The sequence below is a fragment of the Rana temporaria genome, chromosome 12, assembly GCF_905171775.1.
Source record: "Rana temporaria chromosome 12, aRanTem1.1, whole genome shotgun sequence".
Lineage (NCBI taxonomy): Eukaryota > Metazoa > Chordata > Amphibia > Anura > Ranidae > Rana > Rana temporaria.
In genome coordinates, this window is record NC_053500.1 from 22,003,927 (window position 1) to 22,018,749 (window position 14,823).

Consider the following 14,823-nt stretch of genomic DNA (forward strand, 5'->3'; position numbering starts at 1 on the left):
CCACACAAGGAGGATGGACAACAATTTCAGAACTCTTTCTCTCTGAAAGCTGGTCTCTCCCCGTCTCCCTGCTGCGGGCTTTTATCTGCTGAGAAAGAGACACTCGTCCCTCTCTAATCCCCTCCCTGTGTCGGGCTCCCTCCCTCTCGGCACTGGCTCTAAGGTTAGCTCTGCTCTTGAGTTTGTTACCTCTGTAACTTTGTTTCTCTCCCTCCCTCTCCATTGTCTCTGATGCCGGAACTCCAACAGCCCAGCCTGTATATTTTTTTCATCTCATCTTCATTTTTATTAATTAACTTTTATCTTTTAGATTTAGCAGGGATTATGTGAGTTATGTTGTATTTGTGTCTGCTAATAAGGATTTTTATGTATATTTAGCAAAATATAGCTTTAATATTTTCTTGGGGGGGGGGGGGGGGCTTGTCAGGTAGTGTGTATGGGGCCCCCTGCAATTTCTATCAGCAGCCCTGATCACAGTGATCATAGTTATAATAGTAAGGCTTTCATTCATAAACGCTGTGTTATCTTTGATTGGCCCTGGTACCATATGATCACTGTGACCAATCACAGTAGCTCTTTACCATGTTATAGTAGTAAGGTTTCATGCTGTCAGTCGGTGTCCCTAATCATCGCTACACCAGTCATATTGTCCCTGATCACAACTACACTAGTGCAGTATTGCCTTTGCCTGCCACCTGTACTAATCCTGGCTTGTTTATTGACCACATTTCTTCCTGCTGCTTGGACAGATCCTTTGCCTGTTTTGCAGATCTGTTTCTGCCTGTGGCTTGAATTGACCCATTTGCACATCCCGCTGACTACATTCGTGTAGGACACCAGACCAGTGGGCAGCTATGTACCAGTAGGCTAGGATTGCTTGACTTGAAAGACATGGTTTGATGGGTAATGGAACTACGGTTGGTGACGCTACACTAAACTAGATTGCCCGACACCTCATACAGAGGTGGCTATTACAGTTCATTTGGTTGATTTGTGTGATACAATGCCAGTACATAATCAGTCAAGACAGTGGAGGTCTCACACATGAGGTATCTCCATATTCGGGAAGTGTAGCAGAATGTGTTTTGGGGTGTAATTCAAAGTATGCCCATGCTGCGTGTGTGAAATCTTTTTAAACTGACAGCTTTGTGTAAAAGAAATATTTTTTTAATTTTCTTTCTGCATTTTCCAAAAACTTGTGACAATATGAAGTCTTCAAAACAAAAACAAAAACAGTCTAAAATGTGGGCATTTTGTGCAGACTGGCTATATTTGTTGGAAAAAAAGGACGCCAATTTTGTCTGGGAGCCACGTCGCACGACCGTGCAATTGTCAGTTAAAGGGACGCAGTGCCGAATCGCAAAAAGGGGCCAGGTCCTTAACCTGCATAATGGTACGGGTCTTAATCGGTTAATTGAATATAGCAAACAACAACTCGGTTATGATTCAATACCACTTAAAAAAAATTATAAATCTAATTTGGATACAGTGTTGCATGACTGAATAATTGTCGTTCAAAATGTGACGGTACTGAAATCAGAAAATTGGCCTGGGGTAAAATATCTGGTCTTGAGGTGGTTAATGAAGCCAGATTAAGCCCCTTAAACTGCTACTTGCTATTTTGCTAATTTTGCTCATTCCTACTGATATAGATCCTGTGTATCTAAATAATTAATTGCAAAGTACTCCACAGTGGAAAGAGGCAAAAGTTTTACCATTAGAATCTTGTTTTTCCTCGTTACTGCTCTTTGCAAAAAAAAAAGAATCTGCTTTCAACATTTACACAATATCACAAACTTCAATTAGGATAAGCTGTAAGATTGATTTAATGTTTTAACATACTGTAAGTGACAATCCAATACAATGGAATATACTTCTCTTTTTATATACTCCCGTTTAGCATGAATAAATATTCCGCAGTCTCTTCAGGGATGTCGCAGTGACAGACAGAACTGTATGTAATGACATAAGGGACTTATTGGAGTACTTATGATCTGGATTCTTGCCGTCTTCAGCTCAGTTGTCATGTTGATGCATTCATTCTCTACAATAATCTATTGGACTTGCATTACATATTGCTTCTTTCTAAATTGACCCAACATATACTTATAATTGGTCTATTTTTTTTGAATGGACCCACTAGCTAAAACTAAGCTTATGCCTGCCATCTGCTGGCTTTTATAGAGATTTGCAAGTATTTGTCCCTTCATAAATGCACTAAAAAGTTAAAGGCACCCACCAATCAAAATTGAAGTTTTTAAACCTTGAGCTGCATGAAGAGAACATGAATCTGCTCAGCACTTGAAAACCAGCTTAGGTTTTTACACAAAAAAAAAAAAAAAGCAGCTGTGGCTCGGCCTTCCCACTTGACTGGTGCCTAGTGTCACTCAACTTAAAAAGCTGAAGAGACTGTAAGGGCAAGTCATCGTGGCCTGACTCCATGAGCATTACACCCTGCACTTGCTCTATATTGATACATCGAGTGGCACTAAAGTAATAATGCTGGCACTTCTTTCTGCATCATCCAGGAAAAATGCCAACTACTGTTTAGGAGAGAAGAGGACCTAGCATGGTATGTGACTGGTCAAAAAGCATTAGCGTAAGCCAAGTTAAAACAAATTGCATAGGCCCTCCCGATACACATCCCAGCGGAATACTTTAAACAGGTCTATTCGACATTCAAAACATTCCTTTGGGCAGGGAAACATCCTAGAATACACAAGACGATAATTTCCCTCCCTAAACAATACGGAGGTATTGCGATGCCGGATGTCCGTACCTAGTACCACGCGACACACTTAGGCCGGCTGATCGACTGGTGCCACCACAGGGATACCAAACTTTGGCCGAGATTAGAGCAGGCTCAGAGTGAGGCCCCCCTCCAGTGCCCCTGGCACCCCCCTGGTGCCACACTGCTACACAACAGGATGTCAAACGACACCCGCTCATAGGAAACACCATCAAAATATGCACACGGCTACTGACAGTCATTTTTGTGCTCTCGCACCTCACCACTGCGCCCAGTGTTGGGCAACCTACTCTTTGAACCAGGTATGCAAGATCGAAGGTCCCGTGCCTTGAGAGAATCGGGACTCTATCAAACATCCCACTTCAGTGAGGCGGGGCGGTGGAAGACACGAGCGGAGTTCACGGTTGCCAAGATACGAGCGGCGTAAGTCTCCTACGCCGTCGTATCTTGGGGTGCATATTTACGCTGGCCGCTAGGTGGCGCTTCCATTGATTTCTGCGTCGAATATGCAAATGACCTAGATATGCCGCTTCACAAATGTAGTTCCGTCCGGCGCATCTATATACGCCGTTTACATAAGGCGTCGGTCCGGCGTAACTTTACCCCTCATAAAGCAGGGGTAAGTCATGTTAGGTATGGACGTCGGAACAGCGTTGTATTTTACGTTGTTTGCGTAAGTCGTCCGTGAATGGGGATGGGCGTAGGTTACGTTCACGTCGCCTAAACATTGAGCCGACGTATCTTAGGGAGAAAATTTGACGTGATACTGAGCATGCGCCGTTCGTAAAGCATGTCATTTACGTGGGGTCACGAATCATTTACATACAACACGCCCACTACCAGCCTAGTTTGAATTAGGCAGGCTTACGCCGGCGCATTTACACTAGGCCGCCGTAACTTAGAGCGCAAGTTCTTTCTGAATACGGGACCTGCCACTCTAAGTTACGGCGGTGTAGTGTATCTGAGATACGCTATGCCCGCCTAAAGATAGGCGATTCTCTCTGAATCTGGCCCCTAGTGTCCCTGACATGGGAAACCTATGCCTCGTTTCCACTGAGCGGATCGGTTCGGTACGGTTCGGTACGGTACGCTATTTTGGGTGTTTCCATTATGAAAGCGTGCCATAAAACCGAACCGTACCGCGCCATTCAGGGTCCTGCTTCTCATGTGGGTCCATAGAAAATGGAACGGTACGGTTAGGGCGGAGCTACTGGCGTCACACAGTACTTTCCACTGATTGGTGGTCAGAAAACATCAATGCTGACGTCAAAGCAAAGCGCCAAACAATCACCACGTCGCCTTATTAGTCCATATAAAGGAGAAGGATGCCAGCAAACAACAGCAGGGTTTGGTTATCTGAGGAACTATCTACGTTCTTAGCAATCATCGGCGATGGCGTTATTCAGAGTGAGCTTGATGGATCAGTGAGAAATGAAAAGGTCTATAAAGATATTTCTCAGCGGATGGCAGCCGAGGGATTTGAACGGACGTCGGGCCAGTGTAGGGCAAAGCTTAAAAAGCTTAAAGCACAATATAAAAAAATTAAGGACGCCAACAGCCGTAGTGGAAACTGTCCAACTGCTTGGAGGTGGTACGACGCCATGGACGCCATTTACGGTCATCGGCCAGCAAACCAAGGCAGGGAGGGAGGTCTGGACTCTGCAACTGTAATTCTCGAATCCATGGTAGACCCCTTTGGTAAGTTTTTTTTTTTTTAAACTTCGCTTAGAATATCGCTCTGCTTACCATTTAAAATATAATATCTAACCATATGTTTATTTTCAGAAACAGTTGATGGACTCTCCACTGATGCATCAAACTTATCAGAAGATGGACCTTCAATGTCTTTCAGCAGCAACAGCAGCAGTATTTCCTCAAGCCAACCACAGAGTAGCCAACCACAGAGTAGCCAACTACAGAGTACTCCCAATGCACCAAGGCACAATGGTAAGACATGATGATAATAAAGTAATTTTTAACTGTGCATTTTCTTAAACTAAAACAGCAGTGGGGCAGATGTGCAGGAGGTACAGTGTTGGAATAGATGAGAAGGGGGGGACCAGCTGTGGGGGAGATGTGCAGGAGGTACAGTGTTGGAATAGATAAGAAGGGGGAGATCAGCTGTGGGGGAGATGTGCAGGAGGTACAGTGTTGGAATAGATAAGAAGGGGGAGATCAGCTGTGGGGGAGATGTGCAGGAGGTATAGTGGTGGAAGAGATGAGAAGGGGGGGATTAGCAGGAGGTACAGTGGTGGAAGAGATAAGAAGGGGGGATTAGCAGGAGGTACAGTGGTGGAAGAGATGAGAAGGGGGGGATTAGCAGCAGGTACAGTGGTGGAAGAGATGAGAAGGGGGTTCAGCAGTGGGCAGATGAGCAGTGCTGTGTATTGGTGTAGCAGATGAGCAGGGGGAACAGAGGTGTGGCAGTGAATCAGTGTGGGGCAGATGAGAAAGGAGCTTACAGTATTGGTTTGGCAGATGTTACCAAAAGCAATATTTCGGTCTTTTGTATATTACAGGTGAAAGGAGAAGGTTACAGTTGGATCTGCGCACAGTCATGGAGGATATGCGGGCAGCAGAAGAAAGGCAGCTGGAAAGAATGGATAACCTTTCTGAGAGGCGGTTTCAAGCACTACGTCAGGATGCACAGGAAGCTATGCGCCAGGAGGCAGAAATTGCCCGGCAGCAGATGGAGCAGTTGGCTACCTTCAACCAGGCCTTCCTCGGTGTCCTTGGTCAGCTTGTTCAAGTGATTGGAGCCAATCGTCAACCCAGGTCACCACCCAGACATTAGTGCCTTTCATGCAGCACAGGACCTGTACCCATGTTTACGTTTAAAAATATATAATTAGAGTGGGTTTTAAAGGTTAGATTTTTTTTTTTTTTTAATAGGCTCCTTTGAGCCATCAGCGATCACACAAGATTGGACACATTTGCTCCTTGCTGCACATGGCTTTCTTTGTGCTGCTGCTTTGATTCCCTTCTGCCTCCTTTGCGTTATCACCCCCCCTTGGACGGTGGAGCCTGGATTTCAACAAAGGGCACCCCCGATCGCTTAATTTCTTCTCATTTTTGCATTGTAGATGTAATTGCGAATATACTTGGCATTTTTGGTTTACCTTTTCCTTTAATTTCCTTTTTAGATGTTTTTTTTCTTGGTCTGAATTTCTCACTTCCTGTTCCTTCTCAGTAAACCTGACAACATCATCTGAGCTGTGTTTAGTCAGTCAGCACAGCTTGTTGAACAGCTTACTGAGGAGGAACAGGAAGTTAGAAATTCATACAAAGAAAACAAAAAAAAAACATTTATTGGAAGTGAAATTGAAGAAAAAAACAACAATGCAATAGCTTAGGGATATGCAATTAGTGGATATCCAACTGTTTCAGAACTACAATTCCCATGTGGCATAGCAAGACTCTGACAGTCACAAGCATGACACCCAGAGGCACAAGCATGATGGGACTTGTAGTTCTGCAAAACAGCTGGATTTCCGCTAATTGCGTATCCCTGCACTAGCTTAATAAAAAACAAACCTTTACAAGCTCTTTATTGTAAACAATGTTTCTACATTATCAAAATTTTGCCTTTACAAAATATGTAGGAAGATGATTTTTTTTGTGGAATAAAAAACAAGAACGACTTCTCTGAGTATGTCTGATTTTATTTAGCATTTAGCAAAAAGTAATTAAAGATTTTAATTATTCACGGTAACAACGTTAACGTTAAGGTGCCTCATCAGAGCCTGACGTATTTCACTGCACTCTTCTTCCATATCCTGTGCTGCTATTACTGGTACTGGCTCTTCTGGAGATGTATTCCAATCCTGGTCAAAGTCTTCTCCATGGCTTTCACAAAGATTGTGAAGAGCACAGCACGTTAGGACCATGGATTTGGTAAGTTGAATGTCACTGTCATTCCTCTTCATAAGACACCTCCATCTACCCTTAAGTCTTCCAAACGCATTTTCCACTACAACACGTGCCCTGGATGTTTTCTTGTTGTAGATTTGCTGCTCTGTTGTTAGGCGCCCATTGTCAGGAAATGGTTTCAGGAGCCAATTTTGTAAAGGATAGGCAGAGTCCCCAAGCACATAATAGCCAACATTCACCCCACAAATGTTCTTAGTGCTAACAGGGTACAGGCCTCCCTGGCCAACCCAATCCCAAAATGTTGACAATCGGAGAACCCGAGCATCATGCAAACTCCCAGGCTTTCCTACATTCACATTCCAGAATAGTCCCTTGCCATCCACTACTCCCTGGAGGATGATGGAATGCCAGCCTTTTCGGTTGAAGTAGTCAGTGTGGTATTCTTGTGGTGCTATTATTGGTATGTGTGAGCCATCAATAGCACCAACACACTGTGGAAGGCCCCACCTGTTCTCAAAGTACTCAGCCATGTCTTTGAGCTTTTCCCTGTTAGGAAAATGAACAATTTCAGGCGCTAGCAATGTGCACACAGACTTACAGAAGTCCTGCACACACCGGCACACTGATGATTTGCTGACACCAAAAAGATGACCTATACTCCTGTATTCACTGTTGGTAGCCAGCTTCCACAGTGCAATGGCAATTCTTTTCCTTACAGGCAAACAGGCTCTGAAGTTGGTGCTTTTCTTTTCCATCACTGGACGTAGCTTTGCACAAAGGAATGAGAAGGTTTCCTCTGACATCCTTAAATTCTGCACCCACTGTCTGTGGGTGAATCCTGGGACGGTCACATTCCACCACTCATTGGCACGAGGGAAAGCCCAAATCACTGGTCGGCGGCGCTGCTTTGCCAAAAGGAGAAGCATCTGTAAAAAATGCAGTGTGTCAGTGTGTATAGGTCAGTGTGTGTGTCAGTGTGTGTGTGTAGGTCAGTGTATGTGTGTGTATAGGTCAGTGTGAGTGTGTCAGTGTGTATAGGTCAGTGTGTGTATAGGTCAGGGTGTGTGGGTCAGTGAGTGTGTCAGTGTGTGTATAGGTCAGGGTGTGTGGGTCAGTGTGTGTATAGGTCAGTGTGTGTGTGTGTGTCTGTGTGTCAGTGTGTGTCTGTGTGTCAGTGTGTGTATAGGTCAGTGTGTGTGTGTCAGTGTGTGTGTGTAGGTCAGTGTGTGTGTAGGTCAGTGTGTGTTTCAGTGTGTCAGTGTGTGTGTGTTTCAGGTAAGTCAGTCAGTTGTGCTTACCCTATAGCGCTGCTGTCTTTGTCTTAGCAGCACAAATGTATACTTCTCCTCCCGGCTACACATCCAAGCTAAAAGTTTTCTTCTCTTTTCGGCTGTGTTTCTCATTGCCGCTCGCAACCTTCTCTCATACAGTGCGGTATGAATTTTGCCTATAAAGAACCAAAAGGCTAGCAGAGAAAAGACGAGCTGCTGAATGACCTCCATTGTTGTTGTTGTTGTTTGGCTGACGCTGAGTGACGCTGCATCACGTTTCTCGTCGCACTAGTGTGACATCATGAGAGGCATTTTTTCTAAAACCTGTATGGCCCTGGCGGTCCGATTTGCAGTGGAAACGCTCACCAGAATAGACCGGACCATTCAAACCCGTTCCATTCTAAACGACCCGAACCGATCCGCTCAGTGGAAACGAGGCACTAGTAACCTAATAGTTCTAGGAATCCTGTAGTCGGACACCTTGTTTCTAGTGACTGTTAGCAGGAATTTCACAGTGCCTTCCAGTGGATCTCCCAAAACCCTCTGTGTTTGTGCACTGCAGCCATCTCTGGCTGTATGCCTACTGGCCTGTGATTCCTGCACCTCAGTGCTGCTAGAGATTCTTACCTGCTCATTAGCCCTTAGTTCCCAGTAGCTGCCTGCTTGGGTGAGTCTGAGGACTGCAACCTGGGAATCATCTACAGCGCAATCCATCTCTACCATCAGGAGCTCTGGAGAAGACCAGGCTGTTTCTTAAACTGGCTAAAACTATACAACTTTTATACAATTTTCTTGTATAACTTTCCTTTTTGATTTACCAAAACCATATAATATGAGGTCAAACCTAAACACTTTCAAATTGTATGCAATCAAGCAGACCCTTGCACTACATAGTTGAAGGTAAATCTAAAGAAAATTGAACAAAAGTTGTATAATGAATATCCAGCTTCAGACTCTGCACCTCGGCCCTTCTAAGGGCCCTCACCTTTGCTGTACACGTGGGCATGCTGGGTTCTCCTTGTCATTACCAATAGGTAGCAATCATATACACAGTTCCTTTCGGCGCTATCAGCCATATGCATGGGCATGTGAAACCTGGAGAATATAAAATTAGCTAATTCCCAGTGCAGCTGCCAACCACTGGAAAAAACAAGGAGCAGCACTCAATGGCAATAGCATAAATAACTTATAGTACTTTGAATAGGTAACAAAGTTAATTTATTGCACTTGAAGTAGAATCAATAAAAACTGCAGCAACTGTCAATAATGGTAAAAGTACTTTCAGATGGTTGCAAAGACAGTCCTAAAAGCATATAGCTTAATAAGATACTGGTATAAAATGATCAATGATACCACTGTTGAGCCCCGGTGAGAAGGGGTTAACATCAACCAGTCTTCTTGCAAATGGAACGTGGTGAGAGCTGTCACAACTCCTACTAAATGATAATGAAATCCCAGTGAAATAGGTATCAATAGGTATTCTTTTCTTAGACTCCTCATGCACCCCAACTCCTAGGACCCCTGTGCACCTGCATGTTCTTCATACGCATAGTTGCTGTTTTGTCCCTGTAAGTTTGGAATCCCCCTGCAGCCTGGTGCTGTAAGGGTACCTTACTCTTAACTCCTGTATGCTTGTAAGACCAATACCTTTGTGCTGCACTATACACTTGTAAATTCCTGTGAGTTCGGTATCCCATGCTTTACCAGTACCATGCCAGTACTATGAACCCCAGATATTTTCCCAGTATTATGCCATCCAATACTTTTGCCATCCCATACGTGTCCTGCTTGTCCTGTTGCAGTATGCCCAGATGCTACATTGGTCCATGTTTTTGTTTTGGCAGACCTAAGGGTTACCTCTACTAGATTGAGCTTTGATATTTCTGGTACCTTAGAATAGCCCAATATTGGATATGTCCTTTTTTTGTCTAACTCCTGAAGCGTTCTTTAGGGCAACAGTGGGTAGCAGTATGTTCCTCTGTGCTCCATGAGAGATTTGTAGGCTTATTCTCCAGTGAGCATGACTTGGCTGCTAGTGGCTGTGTTGGGCTTCACTCAGTGGGTTCTAACCTTGCTTGTCTTTGCTTCCTAGGTTCTAGTTTTGCTGGGTATAAATCTGCAGGTTCTTACTTTGAGCACCACTCAATGAACTTTGATGCTCCAAAACTACCATATGGTGGCATGACATAACCTGCTGGCTTAACCCTCCATTGTAGTTTTGATTCCAGAAGTTACCTCCCACCCGATCTGTGCTGCTAGATCCTCCTTATCTTTCAAGATCTTCCTAGTGCCCTGTTTAATGCTCTACCTTGCATCTCTTGTAATTTGCTCTGTCTTTTCAATGTTCCATTCTGAGCTTCATACACCTCTGTTGGTAGAAGAAAATTCCCAAATGGCCTATCTCCGTTGAGGTGCCCTCAGAGCGCATATATTGTCACCTCCATTCCCAAAGACTAGCAAGCATGCTGTTATATTTCGTTTTGCTATCAAAGTTATGCTGTTTACATGTTATCGCAAAAGACTTGTGTGTCCACGACTGGCTGTCCACCTGCTGCTGATTCAGTTAGCTACATGCCCAGACAGGCCATCTCCCTTTTTTATTTAAGCTGGGCTCGCTTCTCAGGCATGGACAGAGCATCCACAGTCACAAACATGTCTCCGGCGCTTGGGAATGGGCTCACTCAGGAAGGATATTCAAAATTTTCAACACGGTTCTATAAGGATATGTTTCATCTTGCTGCCCTCTAAAGACTGGGAAAGTCTGAAATTCTGGAACCACAAGAAAAAGAAAGGGTGCACCGACCTAGTGCAAATTTACAATAGAATAAAAACTAGTCTCATGGTACAGCCTGGTGCTAGCTACATCCACAGTGTAGTGTCAAGAGACAAGCAGTCATCTGTACCTAGGACCGCCAGCTCTGGCTCATACAAGTGTCAACAAACCTGACAGGGGAGCCGCACGGGCCCCCTGCAGCCTGGGGTTGGGTCATGACTCTTGCGTCTCCTATAGTTACGCCCCTGTGTTTAGGCATACAGGTGTGTGTTTGAATTATAAAAAGACCAGTTTCAGCAGACATGTTCGGTCGTGTGTACGGCCGACCGGACAAATGTCCGGCGGATCGGACAGGTTACCAGCGGACAAATGTATCTTAGCATGCTAAGAAACATGTCCGCTGGAAGCCTGTCCGTCGGACATGTTCGGTCGTCTGTACGACTTACCGGACATGTCCGCTCGGCCGAAAGCCCTCGCATGCGTCGAAGTGATTCGACGCATGCGTGGAAGCATTGACCTTCCAGGGTCGCGCACGTCGCCCCGTCACGTCACCGCGTTTGTTTTCCGCTGGGATTTTGGTCTGATGGTGTGTACAGCCATCAGACCAAAATCCGGCAGCGGACATGTCCGATGAAAACGGTCCGCGGACCGCTGGTGTGTACAAGGCCTAAGAGATGGGGCTTAGATTTAGAAAGGACACTGTGTTTTATAAGTAGCAGATTGGTATAAGGTAGGCATGAAGACATTTGTAACTAAAGAGAACTTGTTCAGAAGTGGTTCTAAAGGATACATTTTTTTTTTTTTACCTTTGTGTATTCTATGCAGCGACCCCCCCACACACACACACACACACACAATACTTACCTTAACTTCCTCTGATCCAGCAAGGTTCATGATGGTCTCAGCTGTCCCAGGACCTCTCTGATCAGCTCTGTCTTATGGATGCATAGAGCAGCGGTTTAGAAGCGTACATGCAGTGGTGCCCCCAGGGCAAGCGGCTTTCTCTGAGGGTACTGCTCGAGGGTGAGGAGCCAGGAGCATCGGCAGGGGACAGGTAAGTATAACATGTTTGTTAAAAAAAAGAAGCTTTATTAACACTTTAACCATAACAGAACATTATCTAAAGCTTTTATAACCGATTAGTCCAATTAGCCCTATAAACAGCAGCAGAAGACATTGCACAACTAAAGTTCCTATTCTGGATTGATCCTGTGGAATTTCCTCTGGTATTTCTGGAAGGAGGGCTTGCTATATCTTACAGCGATACAAAAAACGCCTACAATACAAAATTCCCACTGAATGTAAAAGATGAAATTCATGGAGTGATAAGCACATGCAACTCTCACGTTTGCAAAGTGAGAAATAACAGTTTGCAAAATGCCATTAAAAGTTGAAAGTAAACCTGTATTAGGATTGCAAAGTAAAAATTAACATAGCTCAAAGTAAAAGGTGCCTTGGCTGTGTGACATAAACTTCCCACCTACACCTTTTGAACCCTATAGAATCTACAATTTCTTAGATAATGACTTTCTAAAGAAAAAAGCATTTCCATAGCCTTGGGCACATCATTTTCTTTCTTTCTACATTGGAAATTTCACCCAGTATTCACTTAACCTAATTATGAAACATTCAACCCATCCGGAAACTTTAATCAACATTTACTAGGATGTGGATTTAAAAATTATTTTATGCTGCTATATGTATAACAGTCTCCATATTTATTAAGCCAAGATGCTACAGGATTGACATTGTAGCTCTGAACTTATGATAAACGAACCATTTAAATTATTCCCCAAAAATATCTGTACAATTTCTTTGACTAAGTCTACCATTTGACTCACTTCTGACAAAGAATTACATGATTCCTCAGCTAACATTAGCTGATGTTCTTTATAAGACTAGAAAATGCTGTTAGTGAATGCCTATTACTGTCTTTATTGGAATAGTTTACATGAGCCCCCTGATGACATCAGCATGCAGCTCCACATGCTGATCTGAAATCCGCTTACATTCGTTTAACATTTTTTGGTTTTATTTGCAATTACTGTTTTACTTCTGGTGACCACTTCAGCCCCGGAAGGATTTACCCACTTCCCGACCAGGCCATTTTTTGCGATACGTCACTGCATTACTTTAATTGACAATCGCGCGGTTGTGCAATGATGTACCCAAACAAAACTGATGTCATTTTTTACCATTTTGGTGGTATTTGATCACCTTTGTGTTTTTTTTTTTTTTTTTTCGCTATAAACAAAAAAATGACTGACAATTCTGAAAAAAACAATAATTTTTTACTTTCTACTATAAAACATACCCAATAAAAAAAAATAAAAAAAATCGAATTTCTTCATAAATGTAGGCCCCTGTTGTGCGGTGCTTCCAAAGCACTTTTCAGGCATTTCGGCAGTGGTTCCCATTCATTTCAATGAGCAGGGACAGTGTGGGAGTGGTGTATACACCGCTCCCACACTGCCCCAAAGATACTGCTTGCAGGACTGTTTTTTGCACATCTTAAATATAGGCTTTTCAATGACATACTGATTGTTTGTTTGAAATGCATATGCAGTATTTGTAGAGCATGTACATGGATAGTAAGCATTTGAGTAAATTACAAATTTGGAAACCCCCTTTTAAAAATCTTGCTCTAACCCCAATGCCAAGTCCAATATAAGCCAATCACCTTTCATTATTCCCTGAGAATACATAATGCATGCTATTTATAGAAGTATACACTAATGTTTGTACAAACTGAGATTCCATCAGTGTAAATCCATAAGACACTCCAGATTTTCCTTACATGTGGAGAATGTTGCTTTTCAAAGTTTGCAAAGTATATCTTGAAGATAAGAGTTGTGAGTCCATTAGTTGGGCTACTTCACTTACATTAGAGTGCAGAACTTTGAATATGCAGCCACTTACACCAGAGAGTTTGAAAAGATTCAGCACTTGTTCATTCATTTATCTTTCCAGAAGACATTCGGGTAACTGTAAAATCCTGAAGATTTGTTTAAATGCAATTACCTGTTCCAGTTATACTGTTCCCAAGTCTAACATTTCAAAGGCTGTCAATGGATGGGCATGATGAAATGAATAGAATATTCAGAACAGGTTTTAAAGTCACTACATATCTAAAGTCCTTTTTGCATGTGTAAATATGGTAGTGTCTCATTCCATGTGCTGGTTGTTGAGTGGAACAGGTTCTTGGAAGGTCAGCCAGAGTTCAGACCTGTATTAGGAGGCTCCCGATATTGCATCAAGGACATTAATGGATAACTGGCTGCATAGAAAAAGCAAACATTTTATAGGCCGGGTTAAGTCATTTTAACTGCCTAGAGAGAGTTAGCTTTCTTGGATTTGTTTTGAGTTTATATACATGCTGCCTTATAATATCTTCTGGCACACAAACTATACTTGCTGACTCTGTAGACTAAAGCCTTCTGTTTTAGGGTCAGTTTTTGGGAGGTTCATATGGTGTTCACAAATACTCTCCAGAATGTTGAACTTGGATCCAAAATTTTGAAGGCTTGACAGATGGACACTACTTCCCGAGATGCTAATGGAGTCCAAAGAGCACACCCTAGAAAGTTCCCCTTCCTCTGCATACACCCGAGGCTGGTACAGTTCTGTTTCATTCATATTGGCACTGAGCTTCTGTAAATGATGATAATACAACATATCAGTTTTGTAAGGGGACACTTCACTACAATTACATTTCCAGTGATTTTTCAAGAAGCAAAAAAATGTGTTTATTAAGGTTCATAGAACTTGGGCTGTTTTACCATCAGAGTGATTGCTGTGCAATTCAGTGGGAAGCAGTGTGGCACTATCTGACATACACGTCTTTTTGGATTTTTTTTCCTTTTTTTTTTTTGTTTAAATAATGCCAGTCATGAAACCGAAGACTCAAACTCGTTCATCTGATTCAATTCAGAGTTATATTATTTTTAACTGACAGTTGAATACCTCTTGGTGCTTTAGCAGCTTTTGAAGAATTGATGTAGCATGTGTGTCGCCACTTGTTGAATAATACCTGGGCTTGACCACACAAAGATGAACGGAATCGCCAGTTAATATAGTTAGACTGATTTGCTGCTTCCTTTCAAATGGCCCTGGAACAGATAACAAATGGCCAGGGGCTCTCCTTGAAGTTTCTAACACAG

At 43.1% G+C, this 14,823-nt stretch overlaps 1 protein-coding gene and 1 long non-coding RNA gene across 4 annotated transcripts in view; one reads left to right on the forward strand and one right to left on the reverse strand.

Annotated features, from left to right (window-relative positions):
- LOC120919217 overlaps window positions 1–14,823 on the forward strand; it is a 200,794-nt gene that overhangs the window by 112,086 nt on the left and 73,885 nt on the right. The window lies entirely within an intron of this gene.
- The window catches only part of LOC120919216 (cadherin-like protein 26), a 106,461-nt gene continuing 104,632 nt past the window's right edge, over window positions 12,995–14,823 (reverse strand). The window contains exon 20 of the mRNA XM_040331270.1: window positions 12,995–14,314. Coding sequence (XP_040187204.1) covers window positions 14,069–14,314 — 246 coding nt within the window. The 3' untranslated portion in view covers window positions 12,995–14,068. The remainder of the gene's footprint in view (window positions 14,315–14,823) is intronic.